The sequence below is a fragment of the Halichoerus grypus genome, chromosome 3 (assembly GCF_964656455.1).
Source record: "Halichoerus grypus chromosome 3, mHalGry1.hap1.1, whole genome shotgun sequence".
NCBI lineage: Eukaryota > Metazoa > Chordata > Mammalia > Carnivora > Phocidae > Halichoerus > Halichoerus grypus.
Genome location: NC_135714.1, coordinates 142,001,791 through 142,021,494, shown reverse-complemented (window position 1 = coordinate 142,021,494; position 19,704 = coordinate 142,001,791). Strand labels below are relative to the sequence as shown.

The window sequence follows — 19,704 nt, the reverse complement described above, 5'->3', positions numbered from 1 at the left end:
AATGGGTTTCGAGGAATAGGAGGGGAAAAGGCTCTCCAGGAAGTGAGCACTGCTGTCGTGGCCCCTGTGGCTTTGTCTCTCCTGCTACTGTCCCTGCAGTGTTGGTTTCAGTCTCCGTGAGCAAGCAGCTCCGGGGGTTACTTATCCTGTGCCCTTCTTCTCTGCCACCAGCCCTTTCCTTTCCGTACACAGTGAGCATGCCTCTGTCCCCTGAGTTCTGTGATTTTCTTAGTAGGTTGAAGGTAATTTCAGATACTGGATTTTAGCCTCCCACATCCCCTTCCTTTTGACATGTGGAACTCGACAGCTAAGTACACATCCTAAAGACATTTCACATGGTCCTCCAGTGATTTTAGGTAAGAATGTCAGCATTTGACAGTCACCTGCCATTCATGTGACCAGAGACACGTCACTCTTCAGAATACTGGCAGAGATTATAATCTTTTGGAAGAATTGATTAGGAGCTAAATCCTCAGAGATGAACATACAACCTCTGACCACCCGCTACTGAATGGTTTAGAGTCTTTCTCCAGCAAGGGAGGATATGGGACTTGAAAATGGATTTCATAGCCCGAGGCTTTACGTGAGAGCAGGAGACCTGGGAGCTGCAGGACAGGGGGAGGTCTCATGAAATATTGCAAACACAGGCTTTTCTAAAGGTCTAAATGTCTTTAGCCAGAATATGCGGAAGAGTAAAATACTAGTTAATTGTGACATTATAGATGTAACTCTAACATATTCTGCTATTCATTTTGGCTACAATGTTAACCTTAAGCTTCAGTAAAGTCCCATAGATAATCCAAGAAAGAGAGCATTTTACAATTTTCTAGAGTAGAATCAGAGCTATGTGTTGTATTTGTAGTCCAGTCTCCATGTGTTATTTTTGACAAGTACAAATAGAAAAGAGATAGAAGCTTAATCCAGGTAATTTTAAAAGAGGTTGGCCAGTAAATCATATTAAAATTTGCACTAAAGTGTTGTATATGAACCTTACTTTCTGGGTAGCTACTGATTTAGAATTTCTTGCAGACAACTGTACATAATGAGAGAAAAATTTGGAAACCTATCCTGTGAGATTTTTCTAGAAGATGCAAGTCTCCAGTGTAGTGAATATAGTAGCTGCAAGCATGGCTTCTGATGTCAAAAGGCTCGCCCTGTGATCTTGAGTAACTTAACCTCTCATATATCAAATCCCTCACATATAAATGGAGAAAATGGCATTTGCCTCAGAGACTTAAATGAGATTATGCATTAAAAGCTCATGGGAAACAGTACGTTAAAAGGATTGTTCACCACGACCAAGGGCGATTTATCCCTGGGCTGCAAGGTTGGTTCAACATCCGCAAATCAATCAACGTGATACAATACATTAATAAAAGAACGAACAAGAACCATATGATCCTCTCAATAGATGCAGAAAAAGCATTTGACAAAGTACAGCATCCTTTCTTGATCAAAACTCTTCAGAGTGGGGCGCCTGGGTGGCTCAGTCGTTAAGCGTCTGCCTTCGGCTCAGGTCATGATCCCGGGGTCCTGGGATCGAGGCCCGCATCGGGCTCCCTGCTCCGCGGGAAGCCTGCTTCTCCCTCTCCCACTCCCCTGGCTTGTGTTCCCTCTCTCGCTCTCTCTCTCTCTGTCAAATAAATAAATTAAAAAAAAAAAACAACTCTTCAGAGTGTAGGGATAGAGGGTCCATACCTCAATATCATAAAAGCCATCTATGAAAACCCACAGTGAATATCATTCTCAATGGGGAAAAACTGAGACCTTTTCCCCTAAGGTCAGGAACATGGCAGGGATGTGCACTATCACCACTGCTGTTCAACACAGTACTAGAAGTCCCAGCCACAACAATCAGACAACAAAAAGAAATAAAAGGCATCCGAATCTGCAAAGAAGTCAAACTCTCACTCTTTGCAGATGATATGATATTTTATGTGGAAAACGCAAAAGACTCCACCCCAAACCTGCTAGAACTCATATAGGAATTCAGTAAAGTGGAAGATATAAAATCAATGCACAGAAATCAGTGGCATTTCTATAAACCAACAACAAGACAGAAGAAAGAGAAATTAAGGAGTCGATCCCATTTACAATCGCACCCAAAACCATAAGATACCTAGGAATAAATCTAACCAAAGAGGCAAAGAATCTGTACTCAGAAAACTATAAAATACTCATGAAAGAAATTGAGGAAGACAAAAAGAAATGGAAAAATGTTCCATGCTCATGGATTGGAAGAACAAATAATGTGAAGATGTCAATGCTACCTAGAGCAATCTACACATTCAATACAATCCCAATCAAAATACCATCCACTTTTTTCAAAGAAATGGAACAAATAATCCTAAAATTTGTATGGAATCAGAAAAGACCCTGAATAGCCAGAGGAATGTTGAAAAAGAAAAGCAAAGCTGGTGGCATCACAATCCGGACTTCAAGCTCTATTACAAAGCTGTCATCATCAAGACAGTATGGTACTGGCACAAAAACAGACACATAGATCAATGGAACAGAATAGAGAGCCCAGAAATGGACCCTCAGCTCTAGGGTCAACTAATCTTCGACAGAGCAGGAAAGAATGTCCAATGGAAAAAAAAAAAGAATGTCCAATGGAAAAAAGACAGTCTCTTCAACAAATGGTGTTGGGAAAATTGGACAGCCACATGCAGAAGAATGAAACTGGACCATTTCCTTACACCCACACACAAAAATAGACTCAAAATGGTTGAAAGACCTAAATGTGAGACAGGAGTCCATCAAAATCCTAAAGGAGAACACAGGCAGCAACCTCTTCAACCTCAGCCACAGCAACTTCTTCCTAGAAACATTGCCAAAGGCAAGGGAAGCAAGGGCTTCCCTTAGCAAAAGCTTTCCCAATAGCAAAATGAACTATTGGGACTTCATCAAGATAAAAAGATTTTGCACAGCAAAGGAAACAGTTAACAAAACCAAAAGACAACCGACAGAATGGGAGAAGATATTTGCAAATGACATATCAGATAAAGGGCTAGTATCCAAAATCTATAAAGAACTTCTTAAACTCAACAAATGAACAAATGATCCAATCAAGAAATGGGCAGAAGACATGAACAGACATTTTTCCCAAGAAGACATCCAAATGGCCAACAGACACATGAAAAAGTGCTCCACATCACTCGGCATCAGGGAAATCCAAATCAAAACCTCAATGAGATACCACCTCACACCAGCCAGAATAGCTAAAATTAACAAGTCAGGAAATGACAGATGTTGGCGGGGATGCGGAGAAAGGGGAACCCTCCTACACTGTTGGTGGGAATGCAAGCTGGTGCAGCCACTCTGGAAAACAGTATGGAGGTTCTTCAAAAAGTTGAAAATAGAGCTGCCCTACAACCCAGCAATTGCACTACTGGGTATTTACCCCAAAGATACAAATGTAGGGATCTGAAGGGGTACGTGCACCCCGATGTTTATAGCAGCAATGTCCACAATAGCCAAACTGTGGAAAGAGCCAAAATGTCCATCGACAGATGAATGGATAAAGATGTGGTATATATATACAATGGAATATTATGCAGCCATCAAAAGGAATGAAATCTTGCCATTTGCAACAATGTGGATAGAACTGGAGAGTGTTATGCTGAGCGGAATAAGTCAATCAGAGAAAGACATGTATCATATGACCTCACTGATATGAGAAATGCTTAATCTCAGGAAACAAACAGGGTTGCTAGAGTGGTGGGGGGTGGGAGGGATGGGGTGGCTGGGTGATAGACATTGGGGAGGGTATGTGCTATGGTGAGCGCTGTGAATTGTGCAAGACTGTTGAATCACAGATCTGTACCTCTGAAACAAATAATACATTATATGTTAAAAAAAAAAAAGAAGATAGCAGGAGGGGAAGAATGGGGGGGGAATCGGAGGGGGAGATGAACCATGAGAGATGATGGACTCTGAAAAACAAAGAGGGTTCTAGAGGGGAGGGGGGTGGGAGGATGGGTTAGCCTGGTGATGGGTATTAAAGAGGGCACATTCTGCATGGAGCACTGGGTGTTATACGCAAATAATGAATCATGGAACACTACATCAAAAACTAATGATGTAATGTATGGTGATTAATATAATAATAAAAAAAATTCTGACCTTTCAAAAAAAAATCGACAGATGAATGGATAAAGATGTGGTATATATATACAATGGAATATTATGCAGCCATCAAAAGGAATAAAATCTTGCCATTTGCAATGACGTGGATGGAACTGGAGGGTGTTATGCTGAGCGAAATAAGTCAGTCAGAGAAAGACATGTATCATATGACCTCACTGATATGAGGAATTCTTAATCTCAGGAAACAAACAGGGTTGCTGGAGTGGAGGGGCGTGGGAGGGATGGGGTGGCTGGGTGATAGACATTGGGGAGGGTATGTGCTATGGTGAGCGCTGTGAATTGTGCAAGACTGTTGAATCACAGATCTGTACCTCTGAAACAAATAATACATTATATGTTAAAAAAAGAAGAAGACAGCAGGAGGGGAAGAATGAAGGGGGGGAAATCGGAGCGGGAGCCAAACCATGAGAGATGATGGACTCTGAAAAACAAAATGAGGGTTCTAGAGGGGAGGGGGGTGGGAGGATGGGTTAGCCTGGTGATGGGTATTGGGGAGGGCACGTTCTGCATGGAGCACTGGGTGTTATACGCAAACAATAAATCATGGAACACTACATCAAAAAAAAAAAAAAAAGCTCATGGGAGTGGGGAGCCTGGGTGGCTCAAACATCCAACTTGATTTCAGTGCAGGTCATGATCTCAGGGTCCTGAGATTGAGCCCCACATCAGGCTACATGCTCAGCAGGGAGTCTGCTTCTCTCCTGACCCCTCCCCTTGCTAGCCCGCACACTCTCTCGCTCAAATAAATATTTAAAAAAATAAAGCTCTATCAGAATTCAGAGTATACAGTAAGTTAACTAGTGTGAAGAATGAATTAGGCATACCAAGTTGTTTAGTACCATTTCCAACAGTAGAGGTCACCCTCCCCCCAAGTACTGAGAGTCACCTTTAACTAATTAGGTGCCTATGCATTCCATGAATATTAGAGAACAAAAGGTAGAGAATAAAACTTCCTATAGATTACCTTATAATTGAACAGCACGATTTTAAGCACAGCCCCCAAATCGGTTTGAGAATGAAGAGCTAACATATTAAACCCACACACATGAGAGTAGGGAAAGGGACAGAAAGGGCAAATGGACAGGGTCATAGGGACTAGGTACAAGTTAGAAAACATGGTCTAGCAGAATATTCTGTTTAACTTTCTGAATCCTTATTTGAATCTCTTTACTGTGTGTTTTCAAAAGAAGGAAAAGAAACTTAACAGAAAATGGCTCCATATTATAAATAACAATTTGGTACTATCATATACTAAGTTAGCATTACCAACTGTTTGAGTTAGAATCTAGATACCAGATTTAAATCAGCCTTAAAAAGTTTAACTCTAGGGGCGCCTGGGTGGCTCAGTCGTTAAGCGTCTGCTTTTGGCTCAGGTCATGATCCCAGAGTCCTGGGATTGAGTCCCGCATCGGGCTCCCTGCTCGGCGGGAAGCCTGCTTCTCCCTCTCCCACTCCCCCTGCTTGTGTTCCTGCTCTATCTCTCTCTCTCTCTGTCAAATAAATAAATAAAATCTTAAAAAAAAAAAAAAGTTTAACTCTATTCTCCCCTCTGTACAGAAAGCATGCATCTTCTAACCAGAGAAGAGCTGTCTCAATACTAGGTCAATGGAACTCCCCACAATCATAGCCTGATAAATACATGTTGAAACTGCCCAAGAAGTTCAGCAAATGAAGCACTTAAAAAAAGTAGAATTATTCCTTTTATTACAAAACTTAATTTAATGATTTCTGTACTTTTTCCTTATAAGAATAAAATAAAACTGATGTTCAAAATTGGAAACTGGATCATCAGACAAAAAAATCACATTTATTTCAATAGTTCAAAGTGCAAATACAGCAAGTCAGTTCACGTTTCAAGATACAGTTTTAAGTATAATGAAAACTTGAAATACAAAAATGAAAGGGTAAATAGCAGAAATAAAGCTCAATTTTTTAAAAAATTCAAGTAACCCGAAAACCTTTAGACTAAAATATTCCACTTACAACAATTCAGAAATGCCTTAATTTATAGATACCAGTAGTACAGTGCAATCACAAAAGACTCCTCAAAAAAAGAGAATCACCCCAAACCGGTCGGCTCAGGACAAGAGTTAAGTTCTTGGTACTGGCCATTCCTGATTCGGCAGCCTCACTCACTGTCAGTTGGTATGGTTCAACCCATGATACTTTGATGTTTAGGCAAATTCTAAAAAATGTTTAAAGTTCAACATGAGGCCAACACCCTACTAAGAGTTTCTGAAATGGCCACTATATATTTAAAAGATTTTAAAGACCAATTTCAACTTCAGGCCTATGGTATGACTGGGGGAAAGACAGAAATTAATACTTCTTCCATTACTTAAAACCTTTCTGTAAGGTTAGCAACATGGCCTTTACAACTTGCTTATGAAAATCGTACTTAAATATATACTTATTTCTACACATACAGAACTTTTATGTAAAGTAGAAAAAGTTCCCACTAGGAAGATAATTAAAGGTTGTTAATGTTCTTTGTATCACTTAGCAGCCACGACACCTGTTTATTTCTGCTCCGCAGAAGCAATGTTAGCTACTCGCTTCAATTCAGGAAAGTGTGTACGTTCAGGAAGGTTTAGATATTTACTCAGTCTTTTTCTCAATCTTCTTCATCTTTTCATTGTAGGCAGTAAATTGAGAGTCTGTTCCGAAAATTCTATCCCACCATGTAAACGTTGAAGCATAGTTTCCGATGAAGTTCATGTGGTGGAAATCATGATGCCGAGAACCAGCATAGAAAGGGATCAGATTTAAAGGGTTGAGAGGAATGTCATAACCACTGAAATAAAAATGATAAAGATTCTTAAGGAAATAAATACATTTTAAATAACTGACATTTTCATTGATAGTAATATGCCTGTTAACTAATTCAAATAATATTCCACTTTACCTAAGTCACTTTGTTTCTGACAGGTTTACACAAGACAAAAACTCACAGAAAAATGGTACATATTCTAGAAACCATTTTAAGAAATTAAAATAAAAGCCTCGAAAGATCTATGGAATTTAATTATTACACAACAGGGGATGAAAGTGGGGGTTATAGTAATGAATCTTTAGACACAGATTTTCAAGAATTATTTTTCTTTAGAGGAGCTTTCTCACCACAGTTTGTAATGCCCGTAACAGTCTATGTCCTTTAGGAAAAGTAAAATGAAATGAGTATCAAGCACTAAGAAGGTTAAACCTGAGAATCACTATGTAGCAATTCTTTTAGAGTATCCTCCTTTATTTCCAACAACAAATCTAGAATCTGATAGCCACAACTGTACAGCTCTGAATCACCCAGCCCCTCCCTTCCTCAGGAAGCTGAGAGGGCAGGAGGGAGAAGACAACAGTGGAAGGAAAGAATGAAGGAAGGAGACATCCTTTACAATTTAATCTGTCCTATTAGTCTGCTTAGAAATAAAGATGATCTTATGACCATGAAAACAAAGATATTTTATATTTTGATACCTTACACCTGAATAGAAACCATAACTCACCTATGGACATCAATAGTTTCTATCAAACGAATAGTCACCCATGCCCAAAGGAGAATGACATGGTCACATAATAGCATGATTCCAATGAAAAATCCAGTTCCAAGAATCAGAGTTTCCAAGGGATGTGCATATTCAGCTTCCATTCCAAATGGAGCCTAAAATAAATAAATACGAATTCCTTAATATATTGTGACTGTTAATTTTATGTGTCAGCTTAGCTAAGCTACAGTGCCCAACTGTTTGGTTGGTCAAACACCGTACGGCTAGGAAGGTATTTTGTAGATGTGACTACTAATCAGTAGACTCTGAGTAAGGGAGATTACCCTCCATAATGCAAGTGGGCTTTATCCAACCAGTTGAAGGCCTTAAAAGCAAAGACTGAGGTTTCACGAGGAAGAAAGAATTCTCACGACTGCAATAGAGAAACCCTGCTTGAATTTCCAGTCCTTGGTCTGTCCTACGCAATTCAGACTTGCCAAGCCCCACAATCACGAGCCAGTTCCTTAAAATAAATCTGTGTGTGTGTGTGTGTGTGTATGTATGTATCTCCTACTGATTTTGTTTCTCTGGAGAACCGTGACAAATACATATATTCTAATTTATGCATACAGTTTTATAAAATTAGATTGTTTCTATAGGTAATGACAGTATATCTAACCACAGATATATAACAAATAACAGTAATTCTTAATAAAAACATCTTTTTGTCCCTACCAAACATCAAAAGGTCTAGGGATGTCCTTAATAGAATCTTAGTAACTGCCTTTGATGGTTTAAGATAAAGGCATTAAAAAATTATTCAGTCTTCCAAATATAGTCTAACAATCTGAACATGTATTTGGCAACCTTTGTTTCCCAGATACATATGAATTCTTGTATTTTCTTTCAAAGGTTTCCAGTAAAAAGAAGATGAGCTAAGTGGGTGCTCCTCTTTATGGTGATGAACATGGGAGGGGTATGAAAACATGTGCCAAACCCTTCCCAGATTCCCACATCCCCAGGGGCAAGAATCAATGAAATTCTGGAACAGACAGTCCCATAGAGTTTCCCTAATCTTGAGCAATAGTCAGAGCCCAACCTATATACCTCAAAGTGCTCATGATCTGTCTATTATTCTTTATTTGACACTGTAAATTCAAATTGTCTTCCTGACGCCGGAAAATTTGTCAAAAGAATGACTCACTGGGTTCAACAAGCAAACATCAATAAAAATATTAACTATAAAAAAAAGATAAAGGCATTAAACAATTGACTTAAATTCTAATTTTGGTTTATGCTTCTGAATTTGTTCTGCTTCTTAGAAAGGGATACTTGATTTAGCATACCATGTAATCAGGGCCAATGCAGAACATATCGACAAAACCAGTTTGACAAAGGTATATTCAAAGCAGTTCTGATAAAACCGGTTTTTGTGGGGGTCAGAATGAGGTGGAAATGTGTTCATCAAACAAGTCGGTAATTGTTTTAGAAATTTAAAGATGAAAGGTTCATTGTTTTGGGGTCCAATTTAAATGACCTTAACATCACTATGGTCTCTATTAATCTGCCAAGTACCAACTGTGACAGGATAGTGGTCTGGCCCCAAATGAGAGACTGAACTATTTCATGTAACACTTTTCTTGAAAATTTATAGAACTGGCTGTGTGTGTGTGTGTGTGTGTGTGTGTGTGTGTGTGTGATGTTCTTAACAAATTTATAGAACTGGCTGTGTGTGTGTGTGTGTGTGTGTGTGATGTTCTTAACATGTTCATGCCAAAGAGAAAGAAATAAAAACATCACTGACAATTTTTTTAAAACCTCAGAAGATTTTAAAAAAGCATTTTGCCTCTAATAGAAAAAAATGTGTTAAAAATAATTCTAACATACCTGAAACTCATGATGAACTTTATGAATATATTTATATATTCTTTTGTGATGTAAGAGCCTATGCAGGAAATAGTGCCAGGTATCCTCAATCACTGCACAGCCAAAGCATCTTGCCAAAAGCAGATACCTTCAGGATGAAAACACTGTAATGAGTATAAAATAACTTTTGCTTCAACAACCTAAACTTTTACTTGGGATCACTGTTTGGAGAATTACATGAAACCAAATACCCACTAACCAGCTTGACCAACCTGGATACATAGCAACAAGCTCTCACAACTCCTACGTACAAGGTGGCTCTATAATGCCTCCTGCAGCAGGGTTAAAGAGATTGGCCACGATCCCAATTCTAGTTCATTTTTTAAAAACTGCCATGTACATGGGCGCCTGGCTGGCTCAGTAAGTAGAACATGCAACTCTTGACTGCAGGGTCATGAGTTCAAGCTGAATGTTGGGCATGGAGCCTACTTAAAGAAAAAAAAAAACTGAAAAAAATTTCACATGTATAAAATCAAAGTTAAGAAACAAAATCCAAAACTTCTAGGAAAAGAGTAATATTGATGAGGACTGATGAGGGACTTGAACTGAGATTATCAATAGTAAAAATCATCACTTCTTTCCACCAAAGAGAGGGACATAAGTGCAATGGGCAAAACATTTTATATACAAATAAACACATACACAAAAACTTTTATATTACATATATTACAAAGAAAAAGTATACACCTATATATTGGTATATCTGTATTCAGATTATGTCAAGAGCAGATACTTGAATACAAATATTATTTGAACACAACTACTAGTGCTCAGGTAATATATATTTGTGTCTATATGGACACAACTTTTATAAACTTCACAATTACTCTTTTCTTTTTATTCATTTCAGACTTAAAATGTAATATAGTTTTTCTTGGTATAAGCGGGTGTATCTGTATAAAATAATATAAAGGATGCTACCGAAACTTCTGATGTAAGAAATCACTTTCCAAAATAAATAAATAAATACATAAGTCACTTTCCAATAAAATATTACATTAAAACACAGGAAGACAGAAAAATGGAAACGTTTTAAGTTTCTACTATGGCTTACTTTTCTATATTTTATTTACTTCTCAAGTTTAGAACAAACATGAAGAAGAAGATAAACATGAAGGGTATTTTAACTGGACGATAAACCATGACTGAGTATCAAAATCAAATCTTTATCTACATACCATCTTGGCATTCTTTCCCAATCATAAGGTATATTAAAATACTCTGTAAAATAGTAAGTTCCACAGATCAAAGGAAGCTGGATACAAAAGTGATTAAAGAGAAGTACTTTAAAACATTTCCATTGGTTTTCCCATGTTTCTGGTTTATCCTATGGAGAAAAATCACAATATTTACTATTAGCCTCTGCTATCAGTAGTTTGACTTGATACTTAAGAGTGAATTCCTAACTGTTTCTGTAATGTTTCCAGGTGATCGTAATTCTACATTATTTAATTAATCTTATGATGTGAATTCTATATTACAGTGACTATGTGACAGTAACTGAGGCCCAGGAATCACAGCCTCCTCCCCTTCTAATTTCTTGACAACTGTGATCACTAGTTTAAATAGGTAAAGAAACTGTTAATACACAAGCCCAGGCTAATGATCTCAAACAAACCAAAGAAACACTACAGAGTAACTGTCCAGTCTCTGCAGCCCACAGATCATTCCCTTCTGTCAGCCAGGACTCTCAGAGCAGAAATGTGTTAGGCTAAGATCACAGGTGGTTCTCCCAGTTGTCGCGGCAGTCCTGCAGGCTGCACCGGAAGCCTCTATTACAAAGGGAAATCGATGCTGCCAGCCATTCAGCGGTGCTTGTTCCCAGAAATAAGCATAGTTTTGTTCACATGTGATGACAGAATTATAAATTCGCTGAGCTGGAAGAACTTCAGAAATGGGTCCAGTGGTTCCCAAAGAATGGAGAGCTACTGCCCCGCAGATAACGATGTTCAAAGATGAAAGCCAAAGCGAGAAAAGTAATATCAATGTAGTAAATGTTCAAAAAAACCTCATCAGGATATCGACTTGCTTAGCAAGCCATATAAAAAAAACCTAAGTTTATTCAATTTAAAGGGCTGCAGTTAGGATTGCCTGGGTGGCTCAGTCGGTTAAGCATCTGCCTTTGGCTGGGGTCATGATCCTGGGGTCCTGGGATCGAGTCCCATGTCCAACTCCTTGCTCAGTGAGGAGTCTGCTTCTCCCCTTCCCTCTGCCCCTATCCCTGCTCATGTTCTCTCTCTGACAAATAAATAATATCTTAAAAAAAAAAAAGCTCAAAGTAGGGATTTTTAACAGTTGTGAAACTCAAAGGAAGACAAGGCAATGTGAAGCCACACTACCCAGCCTTTCAATTTCTGTTTATAGGGCACCTGGGTGGCTCAGATGGTTAAGCGTCTGCCTTCGGTTCGGTCATGATCCCAGGGTCCTGGGATCGAGCCCCACATCGGGCTCCCTGCTTGGCAGGGAGTCTGCTTCTCCCTCTCCCTCTACTGTTCCCCCTGCTTGTGCTCTCTCGCTCTGTCAGATAAATAAATAAAATCTTTAAAAAACTACCCGTAACCAACTAGACAACTACTTGTACTGTCTTTTGCCACAGTTTATTTTAAAATCATGCATAAAGCCATGACTGAAAAAGGCCTTCCTCTCTCTGGAAAATTTACCACCTCTGACCAGTGAGTCAAGGGCAGAGGGGAGGAGGAGGACAAGGATACTCCGGCCTGGCCAGACACACCAGGAATCAGCCCTATCAACAAATACAGGGGTGACACACTGTAGCCAGAATCACCCCAAACATGCATGAGAACTTACACATCCAAACTGAATTCTGCCTTTCAAAGCAGGCCCTGTTATAAAAAGCATTTTGGAAGTTCTGTCCTTAATTTAGGGTAACAGAATACTCCCCTTTGGACATGTCCCTTTTTATTTCCTCCCCCTTTTCCTTTTGCTCCTCCCTCCTTTGGCTTAGAGTCTAGTGGCCTGACCCCATGCACTATCCCCAGAAAGGATCAACAACAACACCTGAGTGAGCACCTAAAGTGAGACTCACTGGGAGAGGCAACAGGGCTAAGAGACTGATGGGAGAGAATGTGCACGGTGACTGCCACCTGATGTGTACTTGGTGAGTACAAATTAGTCTCCATGGTGAACGCTCTCAAGATGTCCACTTTCTACATAGACCATGTGCCCCCGAGTTTTAGTTTGGCATGACTTTTTAGAAAAGTAAACAGCAAATATTAGACACTACCATGGCTTTGCCAAGTGCTGATAAATCATCTCTGATAAGCTAGTCCAGATTCTGTTCCGGGCACCCTGTCAAGCTCTAGTCTTCACAGTGGTAGAGCTATTTTCCCCATGACTACAACTAAGAAGAGGCACTGTGTCTACCTCAACACTTTGTCACGCACGGTGGGAATCTCAAGGAACTTAGTGCATTGAAGCAAATACCTAGAATCTGGGAGCATCATGACTTCCTCATTTGGGATGACATGAATCCTGCAGAACCAACATCATATATTTAAGGAAAAAACAAAACTTTAATAGCCCTGATCAAGATCTTACCATATTAAACATACACTTAGTGGCTGAGACATCAAGGGTTGGAGTGAACTGCAAAGTATCTACAAATCCCTGTAACTTCTCTTTCCAGCTAGTTTAAAGATTATAAACCCAAATTAGATAAATGTCACACCTACTGAAAGCACAATTTAACAAATTATTTTTGAAACATTATCAATAATGATCTAGGGTTATCCAATGTGGCAGGAACTAGAAATATGTGGCTACAGAACACTTTAAATATGGCTAGTCTAAACTTAGATGGGCTAAAATTAATGTAAAACACCCAATTTCAAAGACTGATTGTGGGAATATGAACATAAAACATCCCATTAAGTACTTCTAAATTCTGATTACTTATTGAAATAATAATTTCAATTTACTGTGTTAAATAAAATATAATATTAAAACTAATGTCCCTATTTCTTTATACCTTTTTATGTATTCTATCAGAAAACGTAAAATTACATATGTTCCTTCTTTCTCTATCTATTGGATAGTCCTGATCTAGGTTCTCTTAAAACAAAGTTACATTTACTTTTAAAATATTCAACATGAATAATAACATTTGACTGTAAGTCCATCACACTCACCTTTTGAATTTTGAACTTTTTCATGTAAGGTATAAATTGAAACAAAAATCCAGGTAAACAGAACAAGAAATAAAGGACCTCATGAACTATCAAGGATCCCCATGTTGCAATCTGGAACTTTGTGTAATTATTCAGCATATAGTTCCAAGCATTCTTAAATGGTTCTTGTAGAGGGTTCTCAGGTAAAAGTGAATCTACATACTCCACAGCCAAGGATGCTGAACTAAAGATGCCGATACTTTCATTTGTTGCCATTTCTCAAATCTCTGCTGAAAGCCTTAGAATTCTGTAAAAATAAATAAATACATAAGCAAGCAAGCAAACCAAGTAAGCCAAACAATGAAATTCCCAGAAAATAATTTTTAAAATTCAACTTCTGATAATTTTAAAAACCACAAATACTAAAGTACCAATTCTCAGATCCTAAACATGTGATTAAAAAAAAAAGTCTACTGGGTATCATCACCATGTCCATTTGCAGACATTGATTTAAGAGACTCTTAATCTTAGGAAACAAAGTGCGGGTTGCTGGAGGGAGGGGGTGGAGGGATGGGGTAACTGGGTAATGGACATTGGGGAGTGTAGGTGTTGTAATGAACACTAAGTATTACATAAGACTGATGAATCCCAGACCTGTACCCCTGAAACAAATAATGCATTATGTTAATTAACTGAATTTAAATAAATAAATAAATAAGCCAGCCAGCCAGCCAGCCAGCCACATGTTGGGGCACCTGGGTGGCTCAATCAGTTAAAGGACTCTTAGTTTCTGCTTAGGTCATGATCTCAGGGTCATGAGATCTTGCTCGGCCTCCATTCCGCAGGGCAGAGTCCACTTGAGATTCTTTCCCCCTCCCTGCCCCTCTCTCCCTGCTACTCCCCCTCCCTTATGAGGGTGAGGGCTTGGGTGAGGGCATGCGCGCTCTCTCTCTCAAATAAATAAACAGGGGCGCCTGGGTGGCTCAGTCAGTTAAGCGTCTGCCTTTGGTTAACCATCTGCCTTCAGCTCAGGTCATGATCTCAGGGTCCTGGGATGGAGTCCTGCATCGGGCTCCCTGATCAGCGGGGAGTCTGCTTCTCCCTCTCCCTGTGCTGCCGCTCCCCCTGCTTGTGCTCTCTGTCAAATAAATAAAATAAAATCTTTTAAAAATAAAAAATAAAAGCCACACGTTAACTTTCAAGAGCAGGATCTAAACAACAGTGGACAAAGAATTTCAAACTACCTTTAAAGAGACTTTTCAATGTGGTCTCCATGGAAAAATTTGTAATTTCAATTACCAATAGTGGCGTTCGAGCGTCATTTAAAACCAAAAAAACAGAAACAAACAAAAAATCACAAAAAAACACCAAAAACCCTATAAAGAAAAAGTCTGCCAAGTAAGACTACATAAAAATTAAATACTTCTAATTGGGGGATAAATAGACAATTATAAATAAAGTCAAAGATCAAATGACAAACTGGAAAAAATATTTCCAACACTTATGACAAAAGGCTGAAAAGAAAAAGACTAAAAACCCAATAGAAAAACGACAAAGGCCATTCCCAAGGGGTTCACGGAAAAATAAATACAAATGTTCACTAAACAAATAAGCAGTTCAGTTTGACTCAAATAAAGAAATATACCCTAAAACAAAAATCTTTAAAAGTGTCAGTGTTCAGGACAGAGTACTGGTAAGGGTAACAATTTGGGGAAACAGACACCATTATACATTGTTGATGAAGGGATTAGTAGGCCTTTGAAGAAAAATTCACAATATTTGTCACAATTCAAAATAAATATACCCTTTGACCCAGCAATTTTCTCACTCAGGCACACTAAGACTGAAAGAAGCATTGCTTATAGCAGCAAAAACAAAGAAAAAAGAAAAACAATAAGTCCATCAACAAGAAAGGAGTTAAATAAATCCTAAGTCCTTCCATAGACAATTATACAGCCACTTAAAAGAACAGGAAAACCTCTATGTTCCACAAAGAAAGATGTCCAAGATACAATGTTAAGTGAAACAGCAAGTTGTAGAATAATGCACATAACAGGAGCACCCCCCCTTTTGTTTTTGTGAAAAGGTTATATATTGTGCACTTTCATGCCTATGGACAGGCGGACACAGACACACACGCACAGAGACACACACAAAATGTATGGAAGGATATCCAGGGAACAACTGAGAGTGATGACCTTTAGGGAAAAGAGATCAAGAGGTAATAGATGCTCTCATTTTCATATGTGCACACCCGGGGTGGGGGGGCAGCAGTAATGGAGGAGAGGAGAAAAATTTCTTTCCATTTTATACCTTCTTACAATTATAATTTTCTCATGAGTATGCTTTATCTATACAACAAATAAGCATAATACGTCACCAAATCAAAAAATAAAAGTTTATAAAGAGTGTCATTTTCCTAAAAATGTTCACTGTTGTTCCTAATTTATTAATTATGATACACTACTTTAAAAACAAAATGCCTCAGAAGCACTCTTAATAGTGCTTAAAATGCCCCACTTCCCATACTGACCTCTGACCAGTTCCTCATGGAGGGTCTGGGAAGCTTACTTAGCCAGCTTCCTCAGGTCTCTGAATTCACTCTGCAGCCTTATTTTTTTGTCCTACTCATTCTCAATGACTTATACTATGGAAGCTACAGTTACATCCTGGGCCATCCCAACCTCAAAATTCCTCTTTTCTCGCTCCCCCTCTCTGAGAGTGACCAGTCTTCTGTTCTTATTTTACCTGAGAACCTGTCACTTACTCTTTCTCATCTTTCGTTCTTCCCTCTTCACTAAGTCCATCCCCTCAAGTTTAAAAACATACTCAAGTCTTCATTTCTAGTGCAAAGTTTTCCTAACCTGTATCTCCTCTTCCCCAAGCCACTGTCCCTCTTCTTTTTCTTTGAACCAGCTTCTTTCTCTAGGGAGAAATCAACAAAAAGTCTCCCCCTGCTTTCCTCTTACCCATACAACTCACTCATCTACTTACAATCTAGCTCCCGCTAACACCAAGGTATCTTCAGTCTTCTAACTTGCAAGGTAAAACAGTCATTCCAATCCTCATTTTTCATGAGGTCATTACCAAATTTGGCAATGTTGAATGAACACCTCTTACTAGCTGTGTGACCTTGAGCAAGTTATATAACCTCTCTGAGCCTCAGTTTTATCATCTGCAAAATGCACAGAATAACAATAGTAACTAGATGGTGGGGATCTTTTCACAAGGTATATATATATTAAATCACCACAATGAGCACTTTAAATATCTTACAATTTTACCTGTCAGTTATACCTCGATAAAGCTGAAAAAAGAAAAACAATAGTTCTAATGGGTCCAAGACCTAATGTTAAGTACTTAACATAGGACCTTACACATAGTAGCTACAAGAAAAGAATTTGGGGCACTTCTTATATGCCAGGAACTGTGTTTTAAGAGTTCTGTATGCTCTCTCTATATTAAAGACTTTAATCCTTACCATACCTTCATGAAGTAGGTAATTTTATCATCTCTATTTTATAATCGAAAAACTGAGGTTTAGAAAGAGTAAACAACTTTTGTAACCCAAGTTACAAAAATACTAAGTGGGGGAGCCTATGCACTCATCCCTTATGCTCTACTGTAATCAGAAATAATAAAGCACACAGTAAATATTATAGTAAAAAGGGAATAATTCCTACAGCTTTCCCAAGGCTCCTTAAAGATTATTCTATACAGGCTGTCTTCATTTTCACATTTCCCATTTACTCTCCAGCTTTTACAATCTGCTTTCTGTGCTCACCACTGCACTGAATTTACTCTTACTAATATAATCACTAAGGATCTCCTAGCTGCCAAATCCGACAAACATTCTTTGATTTTATTTGACCAATCTGAAGATTTGCTACTTCTCTCCTTAAAATACTCTCCTTCCTTGGTTCTTGGGATTCACATGTATTCACTCTGATTTAATTTGCGCTACTATGTGCAGCTACCGTGCTAGCTGCTGTCCTCACCCCTGACTTCAAAATACAAACTCTAAAGAGGAATACAAAGCAATAACCAGACTGTCATAAAATTATGTGATAAGAACAATAACGGGTTGGAAGTATAGAGTGCTAGAACACAGAGGACCAGGAAAGAGTTCTTAAAGAAAGATGCCATCTAAACTGAGACCTGGAGCTAAGGGGGAGGTGACCTGATTAAAAAAGTGTAAAGTAGGGTTGGGTGGGTGGGAGGAACAGGGAATGTTTTGAGTAGAGGGCACAACAGATCCAAAGACTCAACCAGGAGGCCAGAAAGACAGCACTTTCTGATTTAGTATTTTTGTGCTACAGCTTTTGAGAAAGGAAGACCTGAGAATTGAGGCTAGTTTCCCAAGAATGCTTTCCTTACTCCTTTCTAACTATTTCAGAGTACCCAGAGTGATAGTAACTATTTCCTGTTTTATTTTTATTTTGTTTTAGATTTTATTTATTTATTTGACAGAGACACACCGAGAGAGGGAACACAAGCAGGGGAGTGGGAGAGGGAGAAGCAGGCTTCCCGCCGAGTAGGGAGCCCGATGCGGGGCTCGATCCCAGGACCCTGGGATCATGACCTGAGCCGAAGGCAGACGCTTATTGACCGAGCTACCCAGGCGCCCCTATTTCCTGTTTTAAAAATACAGATATCCACAACCTTTCTAGCCCTAGCCCTCTCTCCTAAACTCCAGGTTCTGATTATCTAAAACTCTACCGGCCATCTCCAATCAGACAGTTCAGAAGCCCATCAAACTCAACATGTCCAAAAGTTCAGCAACTGCTCCCTGCAACCCTGCCCAAATACTCTACCTTCTTTAACCTCTAATTTGGTGAATTGCACCATCACCTATTTAGTCATTTCTGAAGGAGTGTTCTAAGTCTCTCCTGTCTCTGCTGCCTAAGCCTTCAAACTCCCGCTCAATTTAGAAATACTTGGTTTAATTAACATTCAGGAGTTTACTCTCCCAACACAAGAAAAGAAAGTGGATACACCTTTGCCAAATGAACCAAAACAAAAACTAGGAATTAAGGAGGAGGGGGAGGAGAAATAAAGAGTGAATTTTCTTTTCCTTTTCTCATCCTTGTGCAACCTGATTGACTGAAAGCCTGCTCTATCCTCAGAAAAAAATTAGTTACCCGTGGATTCTCTGAGAAACCGTGAAGTTTAGCTGTCCGAGGAGGGTCAGCCAGTGTCTGTCCTTTGGCCCTATACCTTAGTTGAGCCTGGACTGCAGAAGTTTCCTCATTTGCTGGAGTTGCCCAATCTCTAAGCTTGCCCTCCTGAAGCGATACAATGCCAGGATATTATCTAAACAGGGGAGTTAACCCCCTTCTTTAAACAAATTTCAAGGGTGTGCCTCCCTGAAAGACAAAGACCAAGGCCCTCAGCGATGCAAAACCGGCCCTGCCAGGCCGCCTCCACTCTCCATCTCTCGCATCTCCCACCTCGCCATATTCTTATATTTCAGGTGTAACGGACACAGCATTCATCCTTTGCCGGTAACACCCAACTCCTACTCATCCTTCAGTAACCTCCTGTCAGACGCTCTTCCCAACCACACCACGTCCACTGCACAAACACAGCAGATCTTACCTCCCCGGTAGTGCTTCCGTTTTTGTAAAACTGTCATCACGCCTTCACCCTGTGCTGTTAACTATCTCCTAATATCTCCCGTCTTCGATGACTATAAAACTCTTAGAGGGCAAGAAATATGCCCCAGCCCAATTCCATCATTTCAGATTTCATACCGCTTTCACCTGTTCCCCTTGCCCGCGGTCCTCACATCCGGCACTGGGGCCCCGAGCGCGCATCCACGCCGGACCCCGCTCCCCTCAACACCACGGAGCAGCTGGCCGGAGCCAGCCACTCCCGCTTCCTGACCTACCCGAGTCTCTTCCAGCCCCCTCACCTGGACGACCGCGCGGGAACTGCGGGCCACCGTCACCCAGGTTCGGCCAGGTGCTGCAGCCTCGGAACCTGCCTCTCAGCGTCGGGGGTGGAGCCAAAAGCGCAGGGCC

At 39.6% G+C, this 19,704-nt stretch overlaps 1 protein-coding gene across 3 annotated transcripts; it reads right to left on the bottom strand.

Annotated features, from left to right (window-relative positions):
- Positions 1 to 5,934: 5,934 nt before the first annotated feature.
- Positions 5,935 to 19,699, bottom strand: MSMO1 (methylsterol monooxygenase 1). Of its 3 annotated transcripts, XM_036112127.2 has the most exons (7): positions 19,444 to 19,583; positions 19,280 to 19,380; positions 13,703 to 13,988; positions 10,733 to 10,881; positions 9,516 to 9,642; positions 7,650 to 7,804; positions 5,935 to 6,943 (listed from the first exon to the last, which is right to left on the bottom strand). In XM_036112127.2, the coding sequence occupies exons 3-7, from the start codon at positions 13,955 to 13,957 to the stop codon at positions 6,748 to 6,750; spliced, it is 882 nt and encodes a 293-aa protein (XP_035968020.1). In that variant the 5' UTR covers positions 13,958 to 13,988; positions 19,280 to 19,380; positions 19,444 to 19,583; the 3' UTR covers positions 5,935 to 6,747. The 3 variants fall into 3 exon arrangements, with proteins under 3 accessions (XP_035968020.1, XP_035968019.1, XP_035968021.1); XM_036112126.2 differs by lacking the exons at positions 19,280 to 19,380; positions 19,444 to 19,583 and adding an exon at positions 19,596 to 19,699; XM_036112128.2 differs by lacking the exon at positions 19,280 to 19,380 and having other exon boundaries at positions 19,572 to 19,690.
- Positions 19,700 to 19,704: the final 5 nt, after the last annotated feature.

Bases quoted from the DNA above. Each gene is read 5' to 3' on its own strand.
- MSMO1 (XM_036112126.2), bottom strand. From the start codon at position 13,957: ATGGCAACAAATGAAAGTATCGGCATCTTTAGTTCAGCATCCTTGGCT. The intron at 9,643-10,732 runs GTATGTAGATAA...TTCATCCTGAAG, and splicing joins TGGGAAAGAATGCCAAGATG to GTATCTGCTTTTGGCAAGAT. The intron at 7,805-9,515 runs GTATGTTAGAAT...TATTTATTTTAG, and splicing joins AAGTTCATCATGAGTTTCAG to GCTCCATTTGGAATGGAAGC.